The following is a 26,922-nucleotide window of genomic DNA, read 5'->3' on the forward strand; positions in this document are numbered from 1 at the left end:
GAAGGTTAGAAGAGTGTATGCCTTTAGTCTGACATTAACAGGGGTAAACTTGGTGTATGCGTGCGTGTACATGCGAGTTATTGGATCATTAGATTGTTAAACGTGAGTGGACAGTGATGACTGTTTGAACGAGTGTATTAGATAATTAGATTGATGGTCATTCGTTTTATATTCCCCTACATTCAGCCTGGTCTCATAGACTAGACGTAACATAGTACATGTATAATCAGAAATACTGAAATTAGTATAATATACAGTATTATGCTTTGTGTGGTAACATAAGACAGACGGTTGTTTAATCCAAAACAAAAGTAGGGTGGTTGGTCAGGCGTACCAAAAGTTTGTTTGCTAACTAGCAACTTTTCAACTACTTACTACTTTTTTTTAGATACATTGCAACTACTTACCATGTTAGCTGACCCTTCCCATAACCCCAACTTGAACTCTTTTAGCTAACCCTTCCCCTAACCTTAACCCTTTTCGCTAACACTTCCCCTAACCCCAGCCTTAACCTTTTAAACAAACTCCTAAACTTAAACTTAACCCTAACCCCTAGTTTAGCTAACGTTAGCCACCTAGCTAGAATATCATATCATGCGTTTTGCAAATTTGTAACATATAATACGAATTGTAATTTGTAACATATCATATGAAATGGGTGATGGACATCCACAAATGAATACATCCCATACAACACGTAACATATCACACTAAATGAAGTTTCTCAGATTTACGTACAGAATAATAAGAAATGCTCTGGGACTAGGTTGCGACCAAACAAACTCCTTTCGTATTTGCCTTAAGTAACCTTCTGTCTTATGTAACCATACCAAACGTTACATATTATATACATTTGATTGTCCCGGATTTACTATGTTACGTCTAGTCTGAAACAAGGCTGTTCGCGTTTTCCTTAAATAATCTTTTGTCTCATGTAACCATACCAAATGTAATTTACAGTATACGAAATTGATTGTTCCGGATTTAAATGTACTATGTTACGTCTATTCTATGTGACCAAGCTGCAACCGCAGGAGGCAAACAGGAACCAACCCACATTCTGCTGCTCACTGAATAATTGTGTTCAAGCCTACGTCGTCGTCACTCACTTCGAAGCCAAGGAATGTTGCTCTGGTCGCTGCATTGGGACAGAGGTGTTTTCAGTTTCCCGTTAACTCCAGAACGCGGACCGCTTTGCCTACAGTAACTGAGCGAGTTTGACATATTGGATATCTTTTTTTCGATAAACGAGAGCTGTACCGACGGCGGGCACTTTATTGAAGTCCTGTTGCTCTTCTCTTTATCATTTAGATTGCACTTTGACATCGACCTCTCACCTACACGTTTGGGATCACGTTGAGGAATTGAAACGTAAGATTTTTGAAAACTTTCCCTTGCATTACAAGAATAGAATAGAATGCTCGACACAATGTTTGTTTGCTTCGAAATTAAGCGCCTATGGTGCTGAGATGAAAGGAAATAGGAAATATCTATGAACACACGGACATCTATGCCTGAGAGGTAATTATTTTTATATTTAGCAACTTTTGATATGGGAACAAAAACTGCGGACTTGTCAGGCCATTACATTCTAAAAATAGCCTTGATTGCCTTGGGTTATTATTAGTAGGCTAAGGTTTAGCAGGTCTGAATTTTAAAGCTCATATGCAGTATTGTAATTATGTAGGAAGCTATTATAATTATTACCTATGTAAATAATTACATGTATGTATTGTTAAAATGAATCACCCGTTGAAATTAAGGGCACATTAACAAAGTCAAGAGATGCCACTTGCATTATTTAATAGTACTGTAATAAGTCTTAGCCCAAATGATAAAGATGTTTTGCAATTGTGAGGTCCATAGTTTATGATCCTTCATGTATCCAGTGACAGTATAGTTGTTTTTCCTGCCTGTACCTCAAATCCAACTCTCTCTCCCCCTCACTCTGTCTCTCTCTCTATGTCTCTCTCTCTCTCTTTCTCTCACCAGGGGTCATCGTACAGAGAAGAGGCTGGACGAAGAACACTGCTGGTGCTAGCCTGGGAATTATTCATCAACAGAGCTGCTGATAAAAAGCAAACAACTTCTGTGGGATAAAAACAATTTTTTTATCATCGTTGGGGTCATCGTTGTTGCTGGTCACTGAGATACTGAGATATGGGTTCTAGCCTGACATGTGCGGGCGTGGTGTGGGCTCTGCTCTCCTTCCTGTGTGCGGCGGCCTCCTGTGTGGGTTTCTTTATGCCATACTGGCTCCTAGGGTCCCAGATGGGTAAACCGGTCTCTTTCGGGACCTTCCGGCGGTGCTCGTACCCGGTGCGTGATGAGGTTCACCGGGCCACGGTGATGCTGGAGCAGTGTGGGCGTTACGCCTCGTTTCAGGGTATCCCCAGTTTGGAGTGGAGGATCTGTACGGTGGTGACAGGGGTGGGCTGTGGCCTGCTGCTCCTGGTGTCCCTCACGGCCCTGATGGGATGCTGTGTGTCTGACCTCATCTCCAGGACCATTGGACGGGTGGCCGGGGGCATCCAGTTTGTAGGGGGTAAGTTAAAATCATTAAGCGCTGTTAAGATTGGATGGGTGGAAGGATGGATGGGTGGAAAAAAGGATGGATACAATAATGAGTAGACTGACTCCTCCACCAATGGGTGTAGAATGTTATCGTTGAATGATTTAATAGAACGAAGCTGGGCTGAACGACGACTCCACAGTGTTATTTTTGGTTTCTCTGTTTGTCTTATTTTTCGGACCTTGGGGGTCTGAGGAGAGAGACATGAGGTGGTGATGGCGTGGGCTTCCTGATCCAGATGCAACACACTCAACATGTGGTGTGTGTCCTTTAAGAAAAATGCCTCTATAAGAGGAAAGGCCTCTGTAGTAAATCAGAGCATACTGCTTCTCTTCCCCCTCATGCACTCATCCCCCTCTCCTCCATCTCTATAAAGACTTTGATCACTCTTTTCATGGGGTTGATTTAGTGTGACCTTTTCATGCTTGCATATCAGGGCCTCGGAGTCCTCGCTCTGTCTCTCTCAAATTCTGTATGCTTTAATGGCATGAATGACGAGGTCAATGTTGCCAAAGCGATACACATAAAAAGTATGAAAACAACCGGGACAACAATGAGAATATTAGCTATAATACTAAATATACACGCATCTTCCAAAAATAATGGAAACCCCTACATGAAGTGTCTTAATAGGGTGTTGGGCCAGAACAGCAATGTGCCCTTGGAATAGATTTTACAAGTGTCTGGAACTCAATTGGAGGTATTGTTAGCAATTTATGTTATTCTTTAATAACACAGACCACAAGGCAAATCTGGGGGAGGATAGGTTTATAATAGGTTTATTCAAAAAGGACAAATCATGTTAGGAAGCAGATGGTCATGCTCCCCTGTCCTCAGTGATTCTCTCCAGTGATTCTCCCCAGAACAAAGGGACAGCATGTAGTTTTATAACCCAGCCCTAGCCTGTGGTTGACCAATTAGAATTCCTTGTAATAAAACTAGCCAATGGCCGAATAACAAAGTATCCTATTTCAGAAGACATATCCCTCCCATGTCTCTGACCCATTGCTCATTAATCCCCTATTACAGAAAAAAACACAATTTCCATTGATCGTTATTACTCTTTTGACTTCTCGTCCTTTTGACCTCTCGTCCTTTTGACCTCTAGTCCTCTCTATGCGTTGTGTATTTATCTTCAACATATTCTTACAGTATGTTACATCATTCTTCCACCAGAAATTCCATCATTTGGTGTTTTTTTTTTATGGTGGTGGAAAACGCTGTCCAGAATCTCCCATAAGTGTTCAATTGGGCTGAGACAGAGAGGAAGAGGCCAAGTGAGAGGTTTTACTCCACCCTAAATTTGTCCACAAAAATAAGCCTATGAAGTGAGGAATTTTTGTATGGAGGTCAATGAGAAAGTATTGAATTTGGACAACAAAAAATGTAATTGCCAATTTGCTACGTAAAGCTTATTTGATCGAATATACATTTTGTAATGGTTATGTTTATAAAAGCATTGATATATTGATATATATTGATATATATATTACTGGATGGTGTTTCGGCGACGTTAAATACAATTTATCTGGGAGTTATGCCTTCTGTCATAGAGATAGAGGAATCATCATGGATATAACCAGTGGCGATTTTAGCATGTTGGTGGGACAAAAAATAATTTTGTGGGATGCATGCCAGCAAAGCCACTAGACAACACATTCATTGCACTATAATGGTGACAAGCGGTTCCCATAAACTGTTAGGGCCTACATAAAGCTGTCCCAACACCAGAGTCCCAACAACAGTCCCAACGGCAGTTACCACTGCTAGACCTGGCTATCAGCGGAGCCTTGTCTGGCAGCAAAATAGTTCATTCAGCCTCATTTACTGCCTTTAAAAAAACATAGCTGATATGGCTGACTTGCTTACACAAATGTGGTTTCTACTGACAATCGAGGTGTACAAAATATGGCATAAGGGGACGACAAGTGGATAAGAGACATTGAGCGAGCTAAAATGGACGTAGTCAATATAACTTTGTTCAGCACTTTTGAAATGTACACCAACAGAATTCAGAACATGGGCTGTTCTTAGTATTCTCCCTGTACACCAAGTCAGAACCGTGCTCACTTGAACAGCAAGGTGGTGCGGTGGTCCTTCGTGGGCAAACTTTGTCATCAAAGGGGGGGTAGAATCATGATGATGCCAGTTATCTTCAGGTCGTAGACCTAGAAAGGGGCCCGAGTTCCGAATTTACAATTCGCAGTTGAATTAAAGTTTTCCCAAGTGCCCAGTTGTCTTGAACTCACTGAAGTCAGATTTTGAAGTTCCGAGTGAATTTGTTATTTTGGGAGCGGCACAAATCATGCTTCATTGACAGCTCAATGTTTATAATTTTAAACTAGGAAAAGAGACCCTTTAATCTTAGACTTGTGACCACACTACCAATCCACTGAATAGCAGGCTAGTGATTGCTTTGCAAGACACTGATTCCTTCCAAACCACTCATTGTTGAATTTGCGATTTCCAACTTGTTGTTTATGTCCAATGGCCGATGAGCACCGATACTTTTTATTTATAATTTCTTCATTATTTCTCAGTTGAATTAAAGTTTTCCCAAGTGCCCAGTTGTCTTGATTCATGATGATATCTTCTTGCTAAGATATTGAAGTATGATATTGACATGATCAGTCCAATCAAAGCCACTAGCTATAATGTGATTTGACTTAATTTTATCTGTGGCCAATGACATTGTTCCTTCTTGGATGGGAACTTCTAATGTAGATCTACCCTTAGACTTGAGTGACAGAACAGTGAGCCAATCACGCCGCAGCGCTCTGTATTTTCTGCTGGCTTGCATCACCACCACCACAGAAAGCATTGAGATAGGCTGCCTTACTCAAGAAAACAAAAAAGAGACCATGTTTGTACGTGGCTTTATTAACTCAATGATATATAGATATTTTTCTACATTGTTTGCAAACTGATATGTGACACATATTAATGCCAAAATAACATGCAATACTGGGAAAGCCCCCCCAAAGAAATGTGGGCCACCTGCCCTGAATGACGGGTCACCACTGGATATAACCCGTTTTACCACACATAGTGCCATTGAGGGCTTCCACCATTTCTTAAAGTTGTCAACTGGGTGGGGATTCCTATGAGTTGGTAGCAATCAGCCAATGAAGAAGAAAATGGACTAGGCCTCAATGGTGCTGCCCATGCTGTCACAGACACTATTGTGGCACAGATACAAACATGGCCTGTTGTTCACTCACATATCTGTCCTTTCATTGGCTAGAATGGTCCCACCTGATCTCTCCTGCCTGCCTTCTATCTTTGAGGACATCTATTTCCATTGTTAGAGCTGTCTTGTCAATATAATAGACAATCTTTGGTTGAGATCTGGTGACTGAGATGGCCATGGCATATGGTTTACATAGTTGTCATGCTCATCAAACAATTTGTGACAACTTGTGCCCTGTGGATGGGACATTGTCATCCCATGGAGGCATAGCTATGGTGTTCAAAAGTACTGTAATTTCTAAACAGTTTACCCAATATGGATGGAAATGCCCTCAGATTAAAGCTGACAGTTTAACCTCCTAGTCATTGTATCATCTCAAGTCCAAAGTGCTGGAGTACAGAACCAAAACAACAACAAATGTGTTACTGTCTAAATATTTTTGGACCTCACCGAGTATGGTTACATGTACACAATAATACAGTTATTGTGGATAGTGAGATTAGTGTAATAGTTTGTTTAAAACGTTTACATGCTTTGCAAGAACAACAATTTCCCAAATAATCAAATTTACATGGACACATCTGAAATCAGGCTACCTGATGGGACTGAAATAAATGCGGAAAATCACCAATCAAAATAAACGTTCTACCAAAGCAACCATGTTATTTTTGCAAAGCCTATTTGATTCTGAGTTCGGACATATGAAGTTTGTTTGTGTGAACCATTTCTAAGATGTTTTTCTGAACTCACTTCACTCGTGCAAAAGAGGGAGGCTTTCCCCACTGGTGCAGGTACATGTACAGATCAAATAAACTTCTTGAACTCTGATTAAGCTGTTTACATGTCCTAATAATTTGTAAATTTGCTCAGAAAACCAGGTGTTTTAATTGGCGTATGCTAACCTAGATTTTTACCTTACACCAATCAAGATAGTAAACGCTTTACTCGGCTTACTGCCACAATCAGTTTAATACTGAATTATTAGTGTGCATGTAAACATACTGTATCTCTCCCCTCTCTCAGGAGGCCACTGGCCATTTCATGCACGATAAATATCTCCCGACATTTTGCTCTCTGAGAACACAGCGTCCGCCTCATTATTTATTAATGAAAGAGGAGGGAGACTGTTTATCCTACTCAATTCTCATCTAAATTCTGTTCTATGGTCCATGCAGTGGTTCTTACATGCTCCGAAATACACTTCCATTAGGTAATGGCTATAATGCCAGCAGTGGGGATTCTTAGAGATCCTCACTTATGAAATTATACAATACTTTATCTCAATTTTCATGGAAATTGTATTGCAATTTTCAAGGAAATTCACTTGTTAAGTAACTAACGATTTTCTGTTTATTCAGTTCATATCAACAAAGTACTGAGTAATGGGTCTTAATACTTATGTAAATGTAATTTTTCTGTTTAATTTTCAATAAATGTGCAAACATTTCTTCATCTGTTTTTGGGGGATTGTATGGGAAAAAAACAATTGAATCAATTTTAGAATAAGGTTGTAACGTAACAAGCGATGAGCGGAGCGATCCCGTTATGACTGGAGCATGGAGCGAGATTCCCAAAGGCTGGAGCATAGGCCTTCTCGTCCGCTTCAATTTCGCTTCTGGCCTGCTCTCCAGGCACCATCTCACGAGTCTGAAGCCACAGACTGGCCAAAACTTTCTAAATATGAATTTAGAAAAATAATTTCAAAAGCACTGTCATTTAAAAAAAAATGTATTTCAAGTAAATCACAGCCTATATGTGAAATGTATAGACTATAATGATTTGATACAACAAAATGTTTAAATGCTGAGCGCTTTGTCCCTACCAGCCTATTGTGTTGCACTCGCAAATGCTTCACAATGTATTTCTATGTAGGGTACAGCCTTGAAATAATATAGCCTAAATAATGAATTTGTTCCTTCTTGGGAAGTAAAGTGGAAAGCGGCATTGTTGTCATCAACATATTGTTGCATCTGCTGCATTCATGCAAACTAAAGAGTGAACGGTCGGCAAATGATCTCGTGGTCAAGCAACAACAACTGCGCTCATTGAGCAACAGGGGCCGGGGCTTGGTGAGAGAAAGAGAGAGCCGATGCAAGTAGCACAGTAAATTATAAAAACAGAGTGGTGTATCACTTTAAAACCTCTACAGGATCAGTGGGTCCCCCACGGGACAGTTGCGCTAACATAGGCTAATGCAATTAGCATGAGATTGTAAGTAACAAGAACCTTTCCCAGGACATAGACATCTGATATCTGCAGAAAGCTTAAATTCTGGTTAACCTAACTGCACTGTTCAGTTTACAGTAGCTATTACAGTGAAATAATACCATGCTATTGTTTGAGGAGAGTGCACAGTTATGAACTTAAATGGGGCTGGAATAATACATTATGGCCTTTCTCTCTGCCTTTCAAAGATGGTACGAAAACTAAATGATGGTACTAAACTAAACGCATGTTTTTTTTTCTTTGTATTATCTTTTACCAGATCTAATGTGTTATATTATCCTACATTCATTTCACATTTCCACAAACTTCAGTGTTTCCTTTCAAATGGTATCAAGAATATGCATGTCCTTGCTTCTGGCCCTGAGCAGTTAGATTTGGGTATGTCATTTAGGCGAAAATTGAATAAAAGGGGCAGATCCTTAACATTGAAATAAAGTAAATACCTAAACTGGTCCGTGCATCAATACTGGTATATAGTAAAATAAGAAATACCGTCCATCCCTATTCTACTCTAGCTGTATGATGCTAGCAATCTGTATCCGACAGACATGTGATTGGTTCTTCGAGCTTCTGAGATTCCAGTGAATCCCACGCAAGATATCAAAACTAAATTATTGAAAGATAACCTAAAATACTATAAAAAACTGTGAAAATATTGTGATATGATATTTTGGCCATATCACCCAGCCCTAGCACAGCTCAGCACAACACACTGAGCACTACTGTGTCTAGCTAGACAGGTTAGGGCTATATGTTCTGTTCTGTTTTGCATGCTTTAAATCCCAGTATGAAGGATGGAGCCTTGCATAGGTACTATTTCACTGTTTCAGACGATTTACGAGTTATCCAGAAACCAAAAGCTAAACCAAAGCTGTGAAATTGATCCTATTCGCTTGAGAGGCTATATCATATATTATTGTATGGTAAAGCACAAAATGTGTGCTCTTGGAAGTATTTCACCTCTTGGATGTGTGAGAGAAGGAACAAAAAAATCATATTATTCTGTCTGTTTATTTTCATGCTTTTCAGTCTGTCTGTTTGGTCTCTGTCACTCTGTCTATCAGTTCTTCTATCAATCTACTACAGCATACATATCCACATATCCACAGGTGCCAGGTGGTACTTGTCTGCTCAGCTCCCACCCAATCCCTCGTTTCTCTTTCCTTCTCCCTGGTCTCCAAACTCTGGTCTTTTTAAGTATAACACTGTTCTCTTTGCAATCAATCTCCCATTAATTTCCCACAAAGGGCCCCATACCTCCAGTCTCCCTAATGTATGGCCCGGCAGTCCATCAAGAGGGAGAGATAGGTAGTGGAGGGGAGGAAAGAGACAGAAGGACAGAGAGAGGGAATGAGCGAGGGAGGTATAGAGCGCACGAAGGAATAGCAGTAGAGTAAATCAGTGACCTGAAGACAGCATGGACTGGATTGGCTGGTTCCTCAAATAGAGACTGAACATGCTGCTGTGGAAATTATACCCTTCTCAACTGGAGACTCACTCATGTAAATGTGTCAATTATCCTCCAAGAGAGGTCATCCTGTCAAAACAAGGGTAGATTTGAAGGAAAACACATTCATCAATTGCTAAAACAACAAGCGAGTTTCTTTCCCAGAAACCAGATCTGTGGCTTGTTTTGGTGAATCCAAACTGATCAGGCAAATGCCATATACACTGCTCAAAAAAATAAAGGGAACACTTAAACAACACAATGTAACTCTAAGTCAATCACACTTCTGTGAAATCAAACTGTCCACTTAGGAAGCAACACTGATTGACAATACATTTCTCATGCTGTTGTGCAAATGGAATAGACAACAGGTGGAAATTATAGGCAATTAGCAAGACACCCCGAATAAAGGAGTGGTTCTGCAGGTGGTGACCACAGACCACTTCTCATTTCCTATGCTTCCTGGCTCATTCTAGTGGTAGCATAAGACGGAGTCTACAACCCACACAAGTGGCTCAGGTAGTGCAGCTCATCCAGGATGGCACATCAATGCGAGCTGTGGCAAGAAGGTTTGCTGTGTCTGTCAGCGTAGTGTCCAGAGCATGGAGGCGCAACCAGGAGACAGGCCAGTGCATCAGGAGACGTGGAGGAGGCCGTAGGAGGGCAACAACCCAGCAGCAGGACCGCTACCTCCGCCTTTGTGCAAGGAGGAGCAGGAGGAGCACTGCCAGAGCCCTGCAAAATGACCTCCAGCAGGCCACAAATGTGCATGTGTCTGCTCAAACGGTCAGAAACAGACTCCATGAGGGTGGTATGGGTGGTACAGAGTCTGGAGATGCCGTGGAGAACGTTCTGCTGCCTACAACATCCTCCAGCATGACCGGTTTGGCGGTGGGTCAGTCATGGTGTGGGGTGGCATTTCTTTGGGGGGCCAGAGGTAGCCTGACTGCCATTAGGTACCGAGATGAGATCCTCAGACCCCTTGTGAGACCATATGCTGGTGCGGTTGGCCCTGGGTTCCTCCTAATGCAAGACAATGCTAGACCTCATGTGGCTGGAGTGTGTCAGCAGTTCCTGCAAGAGGAAGGCATTGATGCTATGGACTGGCCCTCCCGTTCCCCAGACCTGAATCCAATTGAGCACATCTGGGACATCATGTCTCGCTCCATCCACCAACGCCACGTTGCACCACAGACTGTCCAGGAGTTGGCGGATGCTTTAGTCCAAGTCTGGGAGGAGATCCCTCAGGAGACCATCCCCCACCTCATCAGGAGCATGCCCAGGCGTTGTAGGGAGGTCATACAGGCACGTGGAGGCCACATACACTACTGAGCCTCATTTTGACTTGTTTTAAGGACATTGGATCAGCCTGTAGTGTGGTTTTCCACTTTAATTTTGAGTGTGACTCCAAATCCAGACCTCCATGGGTTGATAAATTTGATTTCCATTGATAATTTTTGTGTGATTTTGTTGTCCGCACATTCAACTATGTAAAGAAAAAATATTTAATAAGAATATTTCATTCATTCAGATCTAGGATGTGTTATTTTAGTGTTCCCTTTATTTTTTTGAGCAGTGTATATACACACACACACTACCGTTCAAAAGTTTGGGGTCACTTAGAAATGTCCTTGTTTTGAAAGAAAAGCAAAAAAAATTACATTAAAATAACATCAAATTGATCAGAAATACGGTGTAGACATTAATGTTGTAAATAACTATTGTACCTGGAAACGTCAGATTTTTTAAATGGAATATCTACATAGGCATACAGAGGCCCGCACCAGTCTCAACGTCAACAGTGAAGAGGCGACTCCGGGATGCTGGCCTTCTAGGCAGAGTTGCAAAGAAAAAGCCATATCTCAGACCTGCCAATGAAAATAAAAAATTAAGATGGGCAAAATAACACAGATACTGGACAGTGGAACTCTGCCAAGAAGGCCAGCATCCCGGAGTCGCCTCTTCACTGTTGACGTTGAGACTTGTGTTTTGCGGGTATAATTTAATGAGGCTGCCAGTTGAGGACTTGTGAGGCGTCTGTTTCTAGACACTCTATTGTAGTTATCCTCTTGCTCAGTTGTGCACTGGGGCCTCCCACTCCTCTTTCTATTCTGGTTAGAGCCAGTTTGCTCTGTTCTGTGAAGGGAGCAGTACACAGCATTTTACCAGATCTTCAGTTTCTTGGCAATTTCTCACATGGAATAGCCTTCATTTCTCAGAACAAGATTAGACTGACGAGTTTCAGAAGAAAGTTCTTTGTTTCAGGCCATTTTGAGCCTGTAATCGAACCCGCATATGCTGACGCTCCAGATACTCAACTAGTCTAAAGAAGGACAGTTTTATTTCTTTTTTAATCAGAACAACAGTTTTCAGCTGTGCTAACATAATTGCAAAAGTGTTTTCTAATGATCAATTAGCCTTTTAAAATAAACTTGGATTAGCTAACTCAATGTGCCATTATAACACAGGAGTGATGTTTGCTGACAATGGGCCTCTGTACGCCTATGTAGATGTTCCATAAAAAATCTGCTGTTTTTTCTAGCTACAATAGTCATTTACAATATTAACAATGTCTACACTGTATTTCTGATCAATTTGATGTTATTTTAATTGACAAAAAATGTGCTCTTCTTTCAAAAACAAGGACATGTCTAAGTGACCCCAAACTTTTTGTAACGGTTTTCTATATGAGAAGGAGAGTCGGACCAAAATGCAGCGTGTAGATTCCGATCCATGTTTTAATAAACAAACGTAAAACACGAATCAATACAAACACTACAAAATAAAGAACGTAACGAAAACCTAAACAGCCTATCTGGTGAAAACACATAGACAGGAACAAGGACATCAAGACACTAAGGACAATCACCCACGACAAACTCAAAGAATATGGCTGCCTAAATATGGTTCCCAATCAGAGACAACGATAAACACCTGCCTCTGATTGAGAACCACTTCAGACAGCCATAGACTTAGCTAGAACACCCCACTAGCTACAATCCCCATACATACACACCACATACAAAAACCCATGCCACACCCTGGCCTGACCAAATAAATAAAGATAAACACAAAATACTTTGACCAGGGTGTGACAGAACCCCCCCCCCTAAGGTGCGGACTCCCGAACGCACCTCAAAACAATAGGGAGGGTCCGGGTGGGCGTCTGTCCATGGTGGCGGCTCCGGCGCGGGACGTGGACCCCACTCAATCAATGTCTTAGTCCCTTCTCCTCGCGTCCTTGGATAGTCCACCCTCGCCGCCGACCATGGCCTAGCAGTCCTCACCCAGAACCCCACTGGACTGAGGAGCAGATCGGGACTGAGGGGCAGCTCGGGACTGAGGCAGCTCGGGACTGAGGGGAAGCTCAGGAGTGAGAGGAAGCTCAGGCAGGTTGATGAATCTACCAGATCCTGGCTGGCTGGTGGTTTCGGCAGATCCTGGCTGACTGGCAGATCCTGGCTGACTGGCAGATCTGGCAGATCCTGGTTGACTGGCAGATCTGGAAGAGTCTGGCTGACTGGCAGATCTGGAAGAGTCTGGGAGATCTGGAAGAGTCTGGCCGACTGGCAGATCTGGAAGAGTCTGGCCGACTGGCAGATCTGGAAGAGTCTGGCCGACTGGCAGATCTGGAAGAGTCTGGCCGACTGGCAGATCTGGAAGAGTCTGGCCGACTGGCAGATCTGGAAGAGTCTGGTCGACTGGCAGATCTGGAAGAGTCTGGTCGACTGACAGCTCTGGCTGCTCCATGCTGACTGGCTGCCCCATGCTGACTGGCAGCTCTGGCTGCTCCATGCTGACTGGCTGCTCCATGCTGACTGGCGGCCCTGGCTGCTCCATGCTGACTGGCGGCCCTGGCTGCTCCATGCTGACTGGCAGCTCTGGCGGCTCCTTGCAGACTGGCAGCTCCTTGCAGACTGGCAGCTCCTTGCAGACTGGCAGCTCCTTGCAGACTGGCAGCTCCTTGCAGACTGGCAGCTCCTTGCAGACTGGCAGTTCCGAACAGGCGGGAGACTCCGGCAGCGCTGTAGAGGCGGAAAGCTCTGACAGCGCTAAACAGGCGGGAGACTCCGACAGCGCTGAAGAGGAGGAAGGCTCTGGCAGCGCTGGACAGGCGAGGCGCACTGTAGACCTGATGCGTGGTGCTGGCACTGGTGGTACTGGGCCGAGGACACGCACAGGAAGCCTGGTGCGGGGAGCTGCTACCGGAGGGCTGGGGTGTGGAGGTGGTACTGGAAAAACCGGACCGTGCAGGCGCACTGGAGCTCTTGAACACCGAGCCTGCCCAACCTTACCTGGTTGAATGCTCACGGTCGCCCTGCCAGTGCGGCGAGGTGGAATAGCCCGCACTGGGCTATGCATGCGAACCGGAGACACCGAGCGCAAGGCCGGTGCCATGTAAGCCGGCCCAAGGAGACGCACTGGGGACCAGCTGCGTAGAGCCGGCTTCATGGCATTAGGCTCGATGCTCAATCTAGCCCGGCCGACACGCGGAGCTGGAATATACCGCACCGGGCTATGCACCCGCACTGGAGACCCCGTGCGCACCACTGCATAACACGGTGCCTGTCCGGTCTCTCTAGCCCCCCGGTAAGCACAGGGAGTTTGCGCAGGTCTCCTACCTGGCGTAGCCATACTCCCTGTTAGCCCCCCCCCAATACATTTTTGGGGCTGCCTCTCAGGCTTCCATCCGCGTCGCCGTCGTTGTGTATATTAAAGGAGCAGTGCAGTCAAAACGTGATATTCATGTGTTTAAAAATATATATACTTCCAATACTGAGGTCGAAATAACACTGAAATTGTGAAAATTATGATACTGCCTTTAGTGTAAGAGCTTTTTGGAAAAAAAAAAAAAAAAAAAAGGGACAGATTTCAGCCTGTTCCGGTGGGATGGAGTTTTTGACAGTAATAGCCATATTATTCTTGTTATTAAGTGTTGTTTGTTTAGTTTTGAAAAAAACACTCTTGGAAACTAGATGGTGCATCAAGAGATTTCATCCTGCAAAATTTCAAGTAAATAAATAAACAGCTAGTTTTCCACTCCTCACTCAGACCATTCCCAGACACTTTCAGCTAAGCTAATTTGTGTACTTTTTTTTATTAATCAAAAACAATCACAGTAAGGTACTTAATTGTTACCAATAAATATGATATTGAGATACAGCTGCATTGGACCATTAAGCACCGGTAATTTCTCTGAAGCGATCCTTCTCTGAAGCAAGCCTGATCCCAGATCTGTTTGTGCTGTCTTGCCAACTGACCAGGCAGGGTACATCTGAGTACTTTGGGTCCTTTTCCATTCCCAAAAGAAACAAAAAGAGCTTCTTACCAAAGAGCAATTTCTCAAGCAAGAATTTTGCTAGGACTGTCTGGGAGTGGTCTGAGTGGGGAGGGGAAAACTAGCTGTTAATGGCAGAAAGGTTTGGAAATGTCTTTCTTATTGGTTTAACCTGTCTAAGATATTGGTTCCCAATTGGGAATCAACCCTCCCACGTTCAGCTGAAACGGTGGCGCATGGAACGCAAAAATATTCTTAAAAATATTTAACCTCCACACATTAACAAGTCCAATAGCTCAAATGAATGATAAACACCTTGTTCATCTAGCCAGCAAGTCAGATTTCTAAAATGTTTTACGGCGAAAACATAGCACATATATATGTCAAACCACCACCAGACACAGCTCATTTGAATAGCCAAAACATGCAATCAACAAACGCAGGATTAAAAAATAAATCGTTCACTAACCTTTTGAAAATCTTCATCAGATGACAGTAATATGACATGTTACACAGTACTTTTTTTTTTTTTTCAATAATATGCCATTTATATCCATAAATGTCCATTTACAGTGAGTTCACGTTCAGAAATTACTTAAAAATGCCCGCAGGAAATCTCGGTAGCGCGGCAAGATAACGTAAATAGACATCATGAACTTTGACTAAATATACATGTTCTACATATAGTTAGAAAGATACACTGCTTCTTTATGCAACCACTTTGTTAGATTTATTTTTAACGTTACAGAAATCGCACACTATTCAATATGCTGAGACGGCGCTCAGTTACAAGCTACATTTCTACGTAATGTTGGAGTCAACAGAAACACAGATTTAAGCATAAATATTCCCTTACCTTCAATGGTCTTCGTTCAGAATGTTCTGGAAGGCTTCATACTTACCCAATACATCGTTTGGTTTCAAGTCTTGCGTCTTTGTATTAGCTACTGCTAATAACATCAGCTGAAATGCACCCAAAACGTCCTCTGGTCCGGAAAAGTTGTGCATCAAAACTTCAAAATTACATATTATATGTCGACTAAACAGGTCAAACTAAGTGCAGAAGCAAGCTTTATGATGTTTTAGACACACAAAACAAACTTCAATTCAATCGGCCATCGTCTGCCCTTCTCTTGAGTGCTGGAACAAAGGAATGACTGGGACCAATTCGCGCCCCTACGCACAGCCTATTTTCTCGTGGCACGCACTAATTTCACTCCCATAGGGTCAATTCTCGCGGGATTTGAACGATTCAAAGCTCTACTGAAAGAGGACATCTAGCGGAAGAGATAGAACGTCTCCCCAGAATCATAACTCGTTGGGAAGGGTGGGGGCGATGACGTCAAAGTTGCTCCAACTTTCATGACCACAAAAACTAGTTTGGAAGAATGCCTGCCCTGTGAGTTCTGCTATACTTACAGACACAATTCCAACGGTTTTAGAATCTTTAGAGTGTTTTCTATATATATGCATATATTATCAATTTTTGACAGATTTTTTTTTCAGTTTACTAGGGGTACCCAATCTCTCCAAAGGGGGCATATGTCTGCCATATCCTTAACAGGTTTTAAGTTCTTCCAGTGCCTTACAATGTCAATATTGTAGATATTTTTAGGGTGTGTTTTTTTAAAAGTCCCATTGCAGTCAAAAAGTTGATTTCCCTGTATTTGATAGATATTTCCACACTGAGGTTGGAATAATACTGTGAAATTGTGAAAATTACCATTTCGCAGTCTTAAGTGTAAGAGCTGTTTGAAAAGACAGCTTGAAATGTAAGCATGTTTTGGTGGAATGGAGTTTTGGCCTGCCTAGTGACATCACCAGCCAGTAAATTAGTTAACAGACCAATAAGAAAGAGAGTTGTAGATGCAAAAGGAGACTTGGTGGCACCAGATTGAAGTTCAGGCAGTTTACTGTACACATGTTTGGGGGATTGTATATACTGTAGTAAATGGTATATGTACAGTATCTATGCTTGCTTATATCTCATGTGTCATGTATTTAACAGTTTATACATGTATCTCGTGGGTGGCCAAAACGTATTTTTTTTTTAATCTACTTTTGAAGGAAATACCTACAGTCAATTTGTGCAAATATGTTAGGAGAGAAAGATTGGTCCGTCGCGGACCCCGATGTCTTGCTCCCAGACAAAACTAAGCAACTTCTTTGCTCGCTTTGAGGACAATACAGTGCCACCGACACGGTCCGCTACCAAAACCTGCGGACTCTCCTTCACCAACATGAGTAAAACATGAGTAAAACATTTAAACGTGTTAACCCTCACTAGGCTGCTGGCCCAGACTGCATCCCTAGCCGCATCCTCAGAGCATGCGCAGACCAGCTGGCTGGCTGGCTGCACAGACCATGCGCAGACATATTCAATCAATCCCTATGCCAGTCTGCTGTTCCCACATGCTTCGAGAGGGCCACCATTGTTCCTGTTACCAATTTTATTTTTTTAACTAGGCAAGTCAGTTAAGAACAAATTCTTATTTTCAATGACGGCCTAGGAACAGTGGGTTAACTGCCTGTTCAGGGGCAGAACGACAGATTTGTACCTTGTCAGCTCGGGGATTTGATTTTGCAAACTTCCGGTTACTAGTCCAATGCTCTAACCTATGCTACCTGCCGCCCAAGAAAGCTAAGGTAACTGAGCTAAACGACTACCGCCACGTAGCACTCACTTCCGTCATCATGAAGTGCTTTGAGAGACCAGTCAAGGATCATATCACCTCCACCCTACCTGACAACCTAGACCCACTCCAATTTGCTTACCGTCCCAATAGGTCCACAGATGACCCAATCACACTGCACACTGCCCTAACCCATCTGGACAAGAGGAATACCTATGTAAGAATGTTGTTCATCGACTACAGCTCAGCATCTAACACCATAGTACCCTCCAAACTTGTCATTAAGCTTGAGACCCTGGGTCTCGACCCAGCCCTGTGTAACTGGGTCCTGGACTTTGACGGGTGTAGGAAACAACATCTCCACCCCGCTGATCCTCAACACTGGGTTTACAATGAAAGCTTTACGGCAAAAGCACAATATTCAATAATCTGAGAACAGTGTTCAGCCACAAAAGCAAGCCATACAGTTACCCGCCAAATTGTGGAGACGAAAAGTCAAGAGTTCCATTACAGTTTGTAGAAACATGTCAAACGATGTTTACAAATCAACCCTTAGGGTCTTATAATAAATCTTCAATAATATTCCAACTGGACCATAGGGTATTCATTACAGAGGAAAAGGAACAGCGCGCCCGCATGACCTCAGCCTAGTCCACTTGTTGAAACAGCTCTTATTCGACACCCTTCCACAATAGAAGCCTCAAACAACTTTCTAAAGACTGTTGACATCTACTGGAAGAATTGGGAAATGCAATCTGGCCCCATAGACACAGCGTATTGAATAAACTGCTTGCTACTCTGTCCCAGATGCTAATATAGGCATATTATTAGTAGTATTGGATAGAAAACACTCTGAAGTTTCTAAAACTGTTTGAATGATGTCTGTGAGTATAACAGAAATCATATGGCAGGCGAAAACCTGAGACAAATCCAACCAGGAAGTGGAGAATCTGAGGTTTGTAGAGTCATTTAAGTGATTGCCTAGCCACTTAAATGAAACTACAAACCTCAGATTTCCCACTTCCAAGCTACTCAATACTGCCCCCCTGTCACCAAGAAGTTAATTTAATAGTTATATATCCAAGATGTGCCAAATAAATTCTCTCCAGCTGAGTTTAGCTCACTGGCTAATGTTAGCTAAGTGGCTAATGTTAGCTTGGAAGATCAAGCTTCTTGCTAACAGAAGCAGAGAAAATTCCCTCCTGGATTAAGAAAGTGTTTGTTTTGTGTGTGCTGCAAACTGCGTTTTGAGATACTTTCATATCTTCATGAGCTGGGTTGTCTGTCCTAGTAGTAAATATTTGTGTGCACTCGTTAGCATTTACCTAGCATCTGCTCTGAGGATTCCTTAGTACTTGTTAACATTTTATTAGCATTCTGGTACGTGACTTTTGTTGGAGAAAAATATATATAAATAGCACCCCTTGTGTCCACTACCGGTAATACCGTACATCCTGGGATGGCACAGGCATGAAGGTATGGAAATCTGGATACTGTCCAACCCTAGTATATAATGTAGCCCTGTCTTTGTGTGTGCGTACATGTGTTCAACGTACAGTGCATTCGGAAAGTATTCAGGCCCCTTGACTTTTACCACATTTTGTTACATTACTGCCTTATTCTAAAATTTATGAAATTATTTTTTTTCACCAATCGACAAACAATACCCCATAATGACAAAACAAAAGTTGTTTTATTTTTTATTTGCATAAGTATTTAGACCCTTTGCTATGAGACTCAAAATTGAGCTCAGGTGCATCCTGTTTCCATTGATCATCCTTGAGATGTTGCTAAAACTTGTTTGGACAGGATTTGGAAAGGCACACACCTATCTATTTAAGGTCCCACAGTTGACAGTGCATGTCAGAGCAAAAACCAAGCAATGAGGTTGAAGAAATTGTCCGTAGAGATCTGAGACAGCATTGTGTTGAGGCACAGATCTGGGGAAGGGTACCAAAACATTTCTGCAGCATTGAAGGTCCTGAAGAGCACAGTGACGTCCATCATTCTTAAATGGAGGAAGTTTGGAACCACCAAGACTCTTCCTAAAGCTGGCCACCCGGCCAAACTTAGCAATCGGAGGAGAATGGCCTTGGTCAGGGAGGTGACCAAGAACCGGATGGCCACTCTGGCAGAGCTCCAGAATTCCTCTGTGGAGATGGGAGACTCATCCAGAAGGACAACCATCTCTGCAGCACTCCACCAATCACGCCTTTATGGTAGAGTGGCCAGACCGAAGCCACTCCTCCTCCGCCGCCAAACTTACCCTAGTAAAACTGACTATCCTACCGATCCTCGACTTCGGCGATGTTATCTACAAAATAGCTTCCAATACTCTGCATCCAGTTTGCTGAGTAGTCTATCACAGTGCCATCCGTTTTGTTACCAAATCACCTTATACCACCCACCACTGTGACCTGTATGCTCTCGTCGGCTGGCCCTCGCCCCATATTCGTCGCCAGACCCACTGGCTCCAGGTCATCTATAAGTCTATGCTAGGTAAAGCTTCACCTTATCTCAGTTCACTGGTCACGATAACAACACCCACCCGTAGCACACGTTCCAGCAGGTATATCTCACTAATCATCCCCAAAGCCAACACCTAATTTGGCCGCCTTTCCTTCCAGTTCTCTGCTGCCAGTGACTTGAACTAATTGCAAAAATCGCTGAAGTTGGAGACTTTTATTTCCCTCACCAACTTTAAACATTAACGATCTGAGCAGCTAACCATCTGTAAATAGCCCACCCAATCTACCTACCTCATCCCCATACTGTTTTTATTTTATTTACTTTTCTGCTCTTTTGCACACCAGTATCTCTACTTGCACATCATCATCTGCTCATTTAGTGTTAATCTGCTAAATTGTAATTATTCACTCCTATTTATTGCCTACCTCCTCATGCCTTTTGCACACACTGTATATAGACTTTCTTTTTTCTACTGTGTCATTGACTTGTTTATTGTGTTATTGGCTTGTTTATTGTTTACTCCATGTGTAACTCTGTGTTGTTGTCTGTGTCACACTGCTTTGCTTTATCTTGGCCAGGTCGCAGTTGCAAATGAGAACGTGTTCTCAACTAGCCTACCTGGTTAAATAAAGGTGAAATAAATAAATAAACAGCCCACTTGGAGTTTGCCAAAAGGCACCTAATGACTCACAGGCCATAAGAAACAAAATTCTATGGTCTGATGAAACCAAGATTGAACTCTTTGGCTTGAATGCCAAGTGTCACATCTGGAGAAAACCCGCCACCATCCCTATGGTGAAGCATGGTGGCAGCATCATGCTGTGGGGATGTTTTGTAGTGGCAGGGACTGGAAGACTCGTCAGGATCGAGTGAAAGATGAATGGAGCAAAGTACAGAGAGATCCTTGATGAAAACCTGCTCCAGAGCATTCAGAACCAGAGACTGGGGTGAACGTTCACCTTCCAACAGTACAAAAACCCTAAGCACACAGCCAAGACAATGCAGGAGTGGCTTTGGGACAAGTCTCTGAATGTCCTTGAGTTGCCCAGCCGGAGCCCGGACTTTAACCCGATTGAACATCTCTGGAGATTTTATCTGACAGAGCTGGAAGAGGATCTGCAGAGAAGATTGTGAGAAACTCCCCAAATACAGGTGTGCGAAGCTTGTAGCATCATACCCAAGAAGATTCAAGGCTGTATGGCTGCCAAAGGTGCTTCAACAAAGTACTGAGTACGGATCTTAATACTTACGTCAATGTGATATTTCAAAAAAACAGTTTTTGCTTTGTCATTATGGGGTATTGTGTGTGGATTGATGAGGGAACAAATCTATTTAATCCATTTTAGAATAAGGCTGTAACGTAACAAAATGTGGAAAAAGTAAAGGGATCTGAATACTTTACGTATGCATGTGTGTCATGGTGTCACTGTTCTTTCCATTCTTGTGGGTTTTGGAGAGCTTGTCAGGGGCCTGTGAGTCTGCCTACGGAATGTTTGTAATGCCTTGGAATTCACATAGAATGTCAGAGTGCAGGACATTCTAAACCCTCCCCGCCACCCCCACCATCTCACCACTCCAGAAAATAAAGCCACCTACAGCTGCCACTTTCCATGGCCACATAATAGGTTATGCTGCCTTGCTATGTGGCTGTGAGGGCAGGCAATGCTCCAGTGCTTAGGGTGGGCTTCTATATACTGTTTTGGTTGGCTGCTGCTTGCAACTGCTCTCATTTTCACTATCAGACATTAGATCTTGTCAATTCATTTATGTGTGCAGGGAAAGCTGATATCTATGGGTACACTCACAATACCGCATCCACAAATGATTTAGCTTTGCAGTTTTTAGCAATCAGTTGGCAAGAAGAAACGGATCTGTTTTGCTGATAAGATCTTTCATTATAGGTTTTTATATCCTTGACATGTTTTTCACTTTGAGTGTTTCCCTGCCTCATTCTGGTTCTGTTTAATCTGAACATATTCCCCAGACAACATCTTGCGTTTGCTAATACCGTCATTCCTGAGCTGAATTGCTCTAGCAGCAGGCAGACTCTGTGAAAGTCTGAAGATATAATCACTACACAAACACCCAAGGTTTAAGACAGATTCCAATCCACCCTTTTATCAACAGTCTTTATAGGAATACATCAGCAATGAGGCCAACTTGTAGCGATCATGGAAATGTGAGATTCAGAGATATTTTTTTTATATTCCATCATCACCCTTTGCTTAAATTCCAGTTCCAATTCACCAATTGGGATGTTTAGAACCATCTTAACAAGTAAAAGACACTGTAAAAGGGTTCAGTCCAGAGAGCATGGCAAATGTATTGGAACCAGTCTGTTTAGTCCAGGGGCACAGTAGGGCTACTGGCAGGCTGGATTCAGCCCAGAGGGAGATCTTTGAAAGCTACACAGTCTTCTTTGTTCTCCAGCCTCACGGACATGCCAGTGGCATTATGCCTCCTCTGACCAATCACCTTCTATGGAAAATCTATTGGCTTTCATTATATTATAGCCTGCAAATAGACAACTTTACTTCAGTTGATCCATTTCTCTCTACAGCTGTCAAGGTTAGTCTCAGACAAGGAGGTAAGTCTCAGGCATTGTTCAGAATCCTAACCCCATACGCACTCAGGCAAGTGAACCGGACAAACACACACACACACACACACACACCACAGTACAGTCATTTAGACATCCAATCCAATATGGAGTAAATCACTGCCTCTCAGGCAGGTTGTTAAATATGCAGAGTGGTTGCGTTGCATAATTAACAGCTGTAAAATGCCTCGTGACCAACTTTCTCATTTCCCCTCATGACTGTCTGTCAACACTGCTGCTGCACACACTGTCCTGCTTTCAGAAGCCAATCACAGTAGATGTTTTATTCTCCTTGGTAATAACAGTTTGGTTGGTGACTGTCTGAAGTTCTTTACTCTGCGGTCAGTGTCCTGTAGGGGTTCTAGAAGGCTAAATGGAATGGTGCTGGTTTGGTTGACTGCTATTCTCTTACCCTGTGGTCAGGGACAGAGTAGGGGTGCACATACACACATACAAATCTAAATTGCACCTGGGCTGGAATATTACATTATGGCCTTTCTCTTGCATTTATATTTTTTTTATATTGCATTTCAAAATAATGGTTTTTTTTTATTTTGTATTATCTTTTACCAGATCTATTATGTTCTCTTACATTTCTTTCACATTTTTACAAACTGCAAAGTGTTTCCTTTCAAATGGTACCAAGAATATCCTTGTTTCAGGGCCTGAGCTACAGGCAGTTAGATTTGGGTATGTCATTTTAGGCGAAAATTGAAAAAAAGGGCTGGATTCTTAAGAGTCATCCGCATCCATAGGTTCGGTTTGCACCTAGCAGAACTTGGCTAGGTGAAGCGACTGTATGTGCTCGCATACTCGCTAAAGACCTTTGCTTGAAAAACTTGGGAAAAAACTGCAATATTGCTGCTGTTTATCCCTCTTGAGCCACCGTGCAACAACATAGCCAGTAATGCTTCCTCAAAATAATCTGAATTTATCTAAGATAAATCAAGAGATCTGTAATAAATGTTGACATTTTTTCAGAGGATGTCTTAGTTCCACAATTTTACGTCTAGCTAAGATATTTGGTGCAGTACTTCATGAAATCTAGTAGTGCACTGCAGACAGTAGGGCGTAGCTGCTGCTGTGCTCTCGTTAAATGACAACAAACACTTCATTGAAGAATCCCGTCCAAAGTTCCCACCCCTACTGTTGACCAATGGGTGTAGACTTCGGCTACCGAACTTCGACTTTCCTTTCCAAACAGCCGAACCCCCCCCCCCCCCCCCCCCCCGCCTAACATCAAAGCGAACACAAATGTCATCATAATATATGCTCAAACTGTTTCGACTGGGATGCATGCGACAGGCTTTACACAAACGTAGCACACGTTTGCTGTTTTTCTTCCTACCGTTTCTTCTCCCACTTCTGATTTCTCTAAAGCTCATCCTTTGCTGTCTTTTTAATCCTACATCATTTATATCCCTCTCCCTCTTAAACCCACAACCATAAGTCTATATTGCTCCCTTTTTCTTACTCTCGCCTCCTTAAAGACCCATTGGAGTCAAAAACATGATTTTTCCTGTGTTTTCTATACAGTGAGAATACCAAACGTTAGGAACACTTTCCTATTCCTGAGTTGCACCCCCCCCCCCCCAATTTGCAGAGGGGTAGGCCATCATTGTAAATAAGAATTTGTTCCTAACTGACTTGCCTAGTTAAATAAAGGTTAAATACATTATTTATTTATTTTGTCTGGAGATGGACTCTTAAAGGTGTGGAAAGCTGTGATGTTGGCCAATGTTGAATGCAATGATTCCCACAGTTGTCAAGTTGGCTGGGTGTCCTTTGGTTGGTGGCCCATTCTTTATACACACGGGAAACTGTTGAGCGTGAGAAACACAGCAGCATTGCAGTTCTTGAAACAAACTGGTGTGCCTGGCACCTACTACCATACCTTGTTCAAACACACTTACAATAAATCTTTAGAATCTTCTGAATGGCACACACACACAATCCATGTCTCAACTGCAGCTAGCGACTGGAACAAGCTGCAAAAAACACTCAAACCGGACAGTTTTATCTCCATCTATTCATTCAAAGACTCAATCATGGACACACTTACTGACAGTTGTGGCTGCTTTGTGTGATGTATTGTTGTCTCTACCTTCTTGCCTTATTTGCTGTTGTCTGTGCCCAATGTTTGTACCATGTTTTGTGCTGCTACCATGTTGGGCTGCTGCCATGCTGTGTTGTCATGTGTTGCTGCAATGCTATGTTGTTTTCTTAGGTCTCTCTTTATGTAGTGGTGTGGTATCTCTTGTCGTGATTTCGTCCTATATTTTTATTACATTTTATCCCAGCCCCCGTCCCAGCAGGAGGCATTTTGCCATTTGGTAGGCCGCCATTGTAAATAAGAATTTGTTCATAAATGACTTGCCTAGTTAAGTGAAGGATAAATGAAAAAAATGGATTCAAGGCTTAAAAATCATCCTTTAACCTGTCTCCTCCCCTTCATCCACACTGTTTGAAGTGGATTTAACAAGTGACATCAATAAGGGATCATAGCTTTCACCTGGTCAGTCCATGTCATGGAAAGAGCAGGTGTCCTAAATGTTTCATACACTCAGTGTACATTTCCACACTATGAGATTGGAATAATACTGTGAAATTTGAAATAAAATATGACCATGCCCTTTTAGTGTCAGGTCAGTTTGAAAAGACCACCTGAAATGTCAGCCTTTTTTGACATCACCATGCAGTAAATTAGTTAATATAGCAATAAGAAAGAGATTTCCAAACTTCTCTGCCAATTTTTTTTCCCTCACCACAGTCCCAGACATTCCTAGCAAACTTCTTGCTTGAGAAATTGATCTTAGCTAAGAAGCTATTTTTGTTTCTTTTTGGCCATTTTAACTGAAAACAATCACAGTAAGGTACTTAATTGTCACTCAGAAATTCTAATATTGAGATAAAAATGGCTGCATTGGACCTTTTTTAAAGTGTGCCATGCTTGTGCAGCTCAAGACTTTCTCTTCCAAGCTAAATTATGATGAACTTAAAGATGATCTTACACTGACTAGGGTACAGTGAATAAATCAACATATGAAGCTGTAACTTAGCTCATTCCTGCCTACCTAAAGGCCCAATGCAGCCATTTTTATATTGATCCAAAATCATTTCTGGGTAGTACCTTACTGTAGGGGAGAGTTGGGTAAGTTGAGCCACCCTTGTTTCTAGGAAACCATACACAAAATTAATAATTTGACCAAATATTTAGGAAGTGGCCGTCATTTCATGGAGTTTGTGAAGTAAGAAACCACATGGGCAAAGTGGTAAGCAGGTTAGGTCCAAAAAACATAAATTCATTTGTGTTCAAGGTTTCATGATGCTTGTATCTAAACCAAAGTAGATAATTATAAGACTGTTCTATACATCAGTTGGGGTCTCTATAAGATTCAATATGAAGTCCTAAACCTAAACCTAGCATGAAAGTTCATCCTTGTAGCTGTGTTGGCTTATATAGTCAAAATATTTGCCTTTGGGTGAGTTGAGTTAATGGTTGAGCAAGTGGCAAATAGAGAAAATGTAATTGTTTTCTTCCCAGGCGTAATGCATGGCTTACCGATGAGATATGATGCAACAACAGGGCCTGGCCTATGTTAAAAGTGTATAAAAAAGTACAACGTGTTTGTTAGGTGTTAAGCCTGTGTTAAAATATGTGTGTGATTAAAAGTATTAAAAGATTAAAAGTGATTTGTAATTTAATTCATTACAGAAATTTGTAGGGGGCTTAACTTACCCTGTCCCATGGCTCAATTTAGGCCATACCCGAGACAACTCTGTTTTGGACAAGCTATGTTTTCAAACTGTAATGTTTACATGAATTCTGATTTATCTCCAGGGATACACAACATCCTGAAATATATGTAGATATCCTTGTTAGAAAGAATACTATATTTCTCTTGACAGATTGATGCTGATTGTAAAAAGAAATGGCTCAATTTACCCCATCCTGCCCTACTGCTTTTTGTCTAAACTTTAAGTTCTGGCCTCCACCCAAAGTGTTTAAGGAAATGTGATTTCTAGTTCACTTGACTGCCAAGGAGCTACAGTATGCAACATACCAGGAGAACCTCTGCTTCAAGCCCAAACTTGGAATTAACTAAACATCCCAATCAGACACAATGTTTGTAATTGTATTATCTGCAAGTGCAGTAACTCAGTTCTGCAATGTGCTGGAATGTCCAAAGCATTTGATACATCTAGGATCACAAGAATGCTGTATATACAATATGTTCCAAAATAAATGTACAGTATATCCACTGTGAACCAGTATAGACATTGTTTACTTGATGGATATCATGTGTTGTAGCAACACTATCTAATGTTGTAAATATGTTGAACCATCCTCCACGGCATGAGAGTCTTTCTCTCACAATCATCTAGGATTGTTATTCCCATGAAGCTCTCCTTCGTCAAGCATTTCGCAGCTATGAAATTAATTCATTAACATGCTTGAACACACACGTGCGCTCTCACCTTCACCCACACGTACTTATTGTCTCAAT

The 26,922-nt window shown here is 42.2% G+C and overlaps 1 protein-coding gene across 4 annotated transcripts in view; it reads left to right on the plus strand.

Annotated features, from left to right (window-relative positions):
- The first annotated feature begins 1,054 nt into the window (after positions 1–1,054).
- The window catches only part of LOC110534229 (LHFPL tetraspan subfamily member 6 protein), a 57,855-nt gene continuing 31,987 nt past the window's right edge, over positions 1,055–26,922 (plus strand). Inside the window, exons 1-3 of one of the 4 annotated variants that reach the window (XM_036933329.1) lie at positions 1,060–1,203; positions 1,312–1,371; positions 1,993–2,545. In XM_036933329.1, the coding sequence (XP_036789224.1) occupies positions 2,161–2,545 (385 nt within the window). In that variant the 5' untranslated portion in view covers positions 1,060–1,203; positions 1,312–1,371; positions 1,993–2,160. Of the gene's footprint in view, positions 1,522–1,992; positions 2,546–26,922 lie in introns of all 4 variants that reach the window. The other 3 variants (XM_036933330.1, XM_021618957.2, XM_021618956.2) reach the window with 3 other exon arrangements.

This window comes from Oncorhynchus mykiss, chromosome 10, assembly GCF_013265735.2.
Source record: "Oncorhynchus mykiss isolate Arlee chromosome 10, USDA_OmykA_1.1, whole genome shotgun sequence".
NCBI classification, from domain to species: domain Eukaryota; kingdom Metazoa; phylum Chordata; class Actinopteri; order Salmoniformes; family Salmonidae; genus Oncorhynchus; species Oncorhynchus mykiss.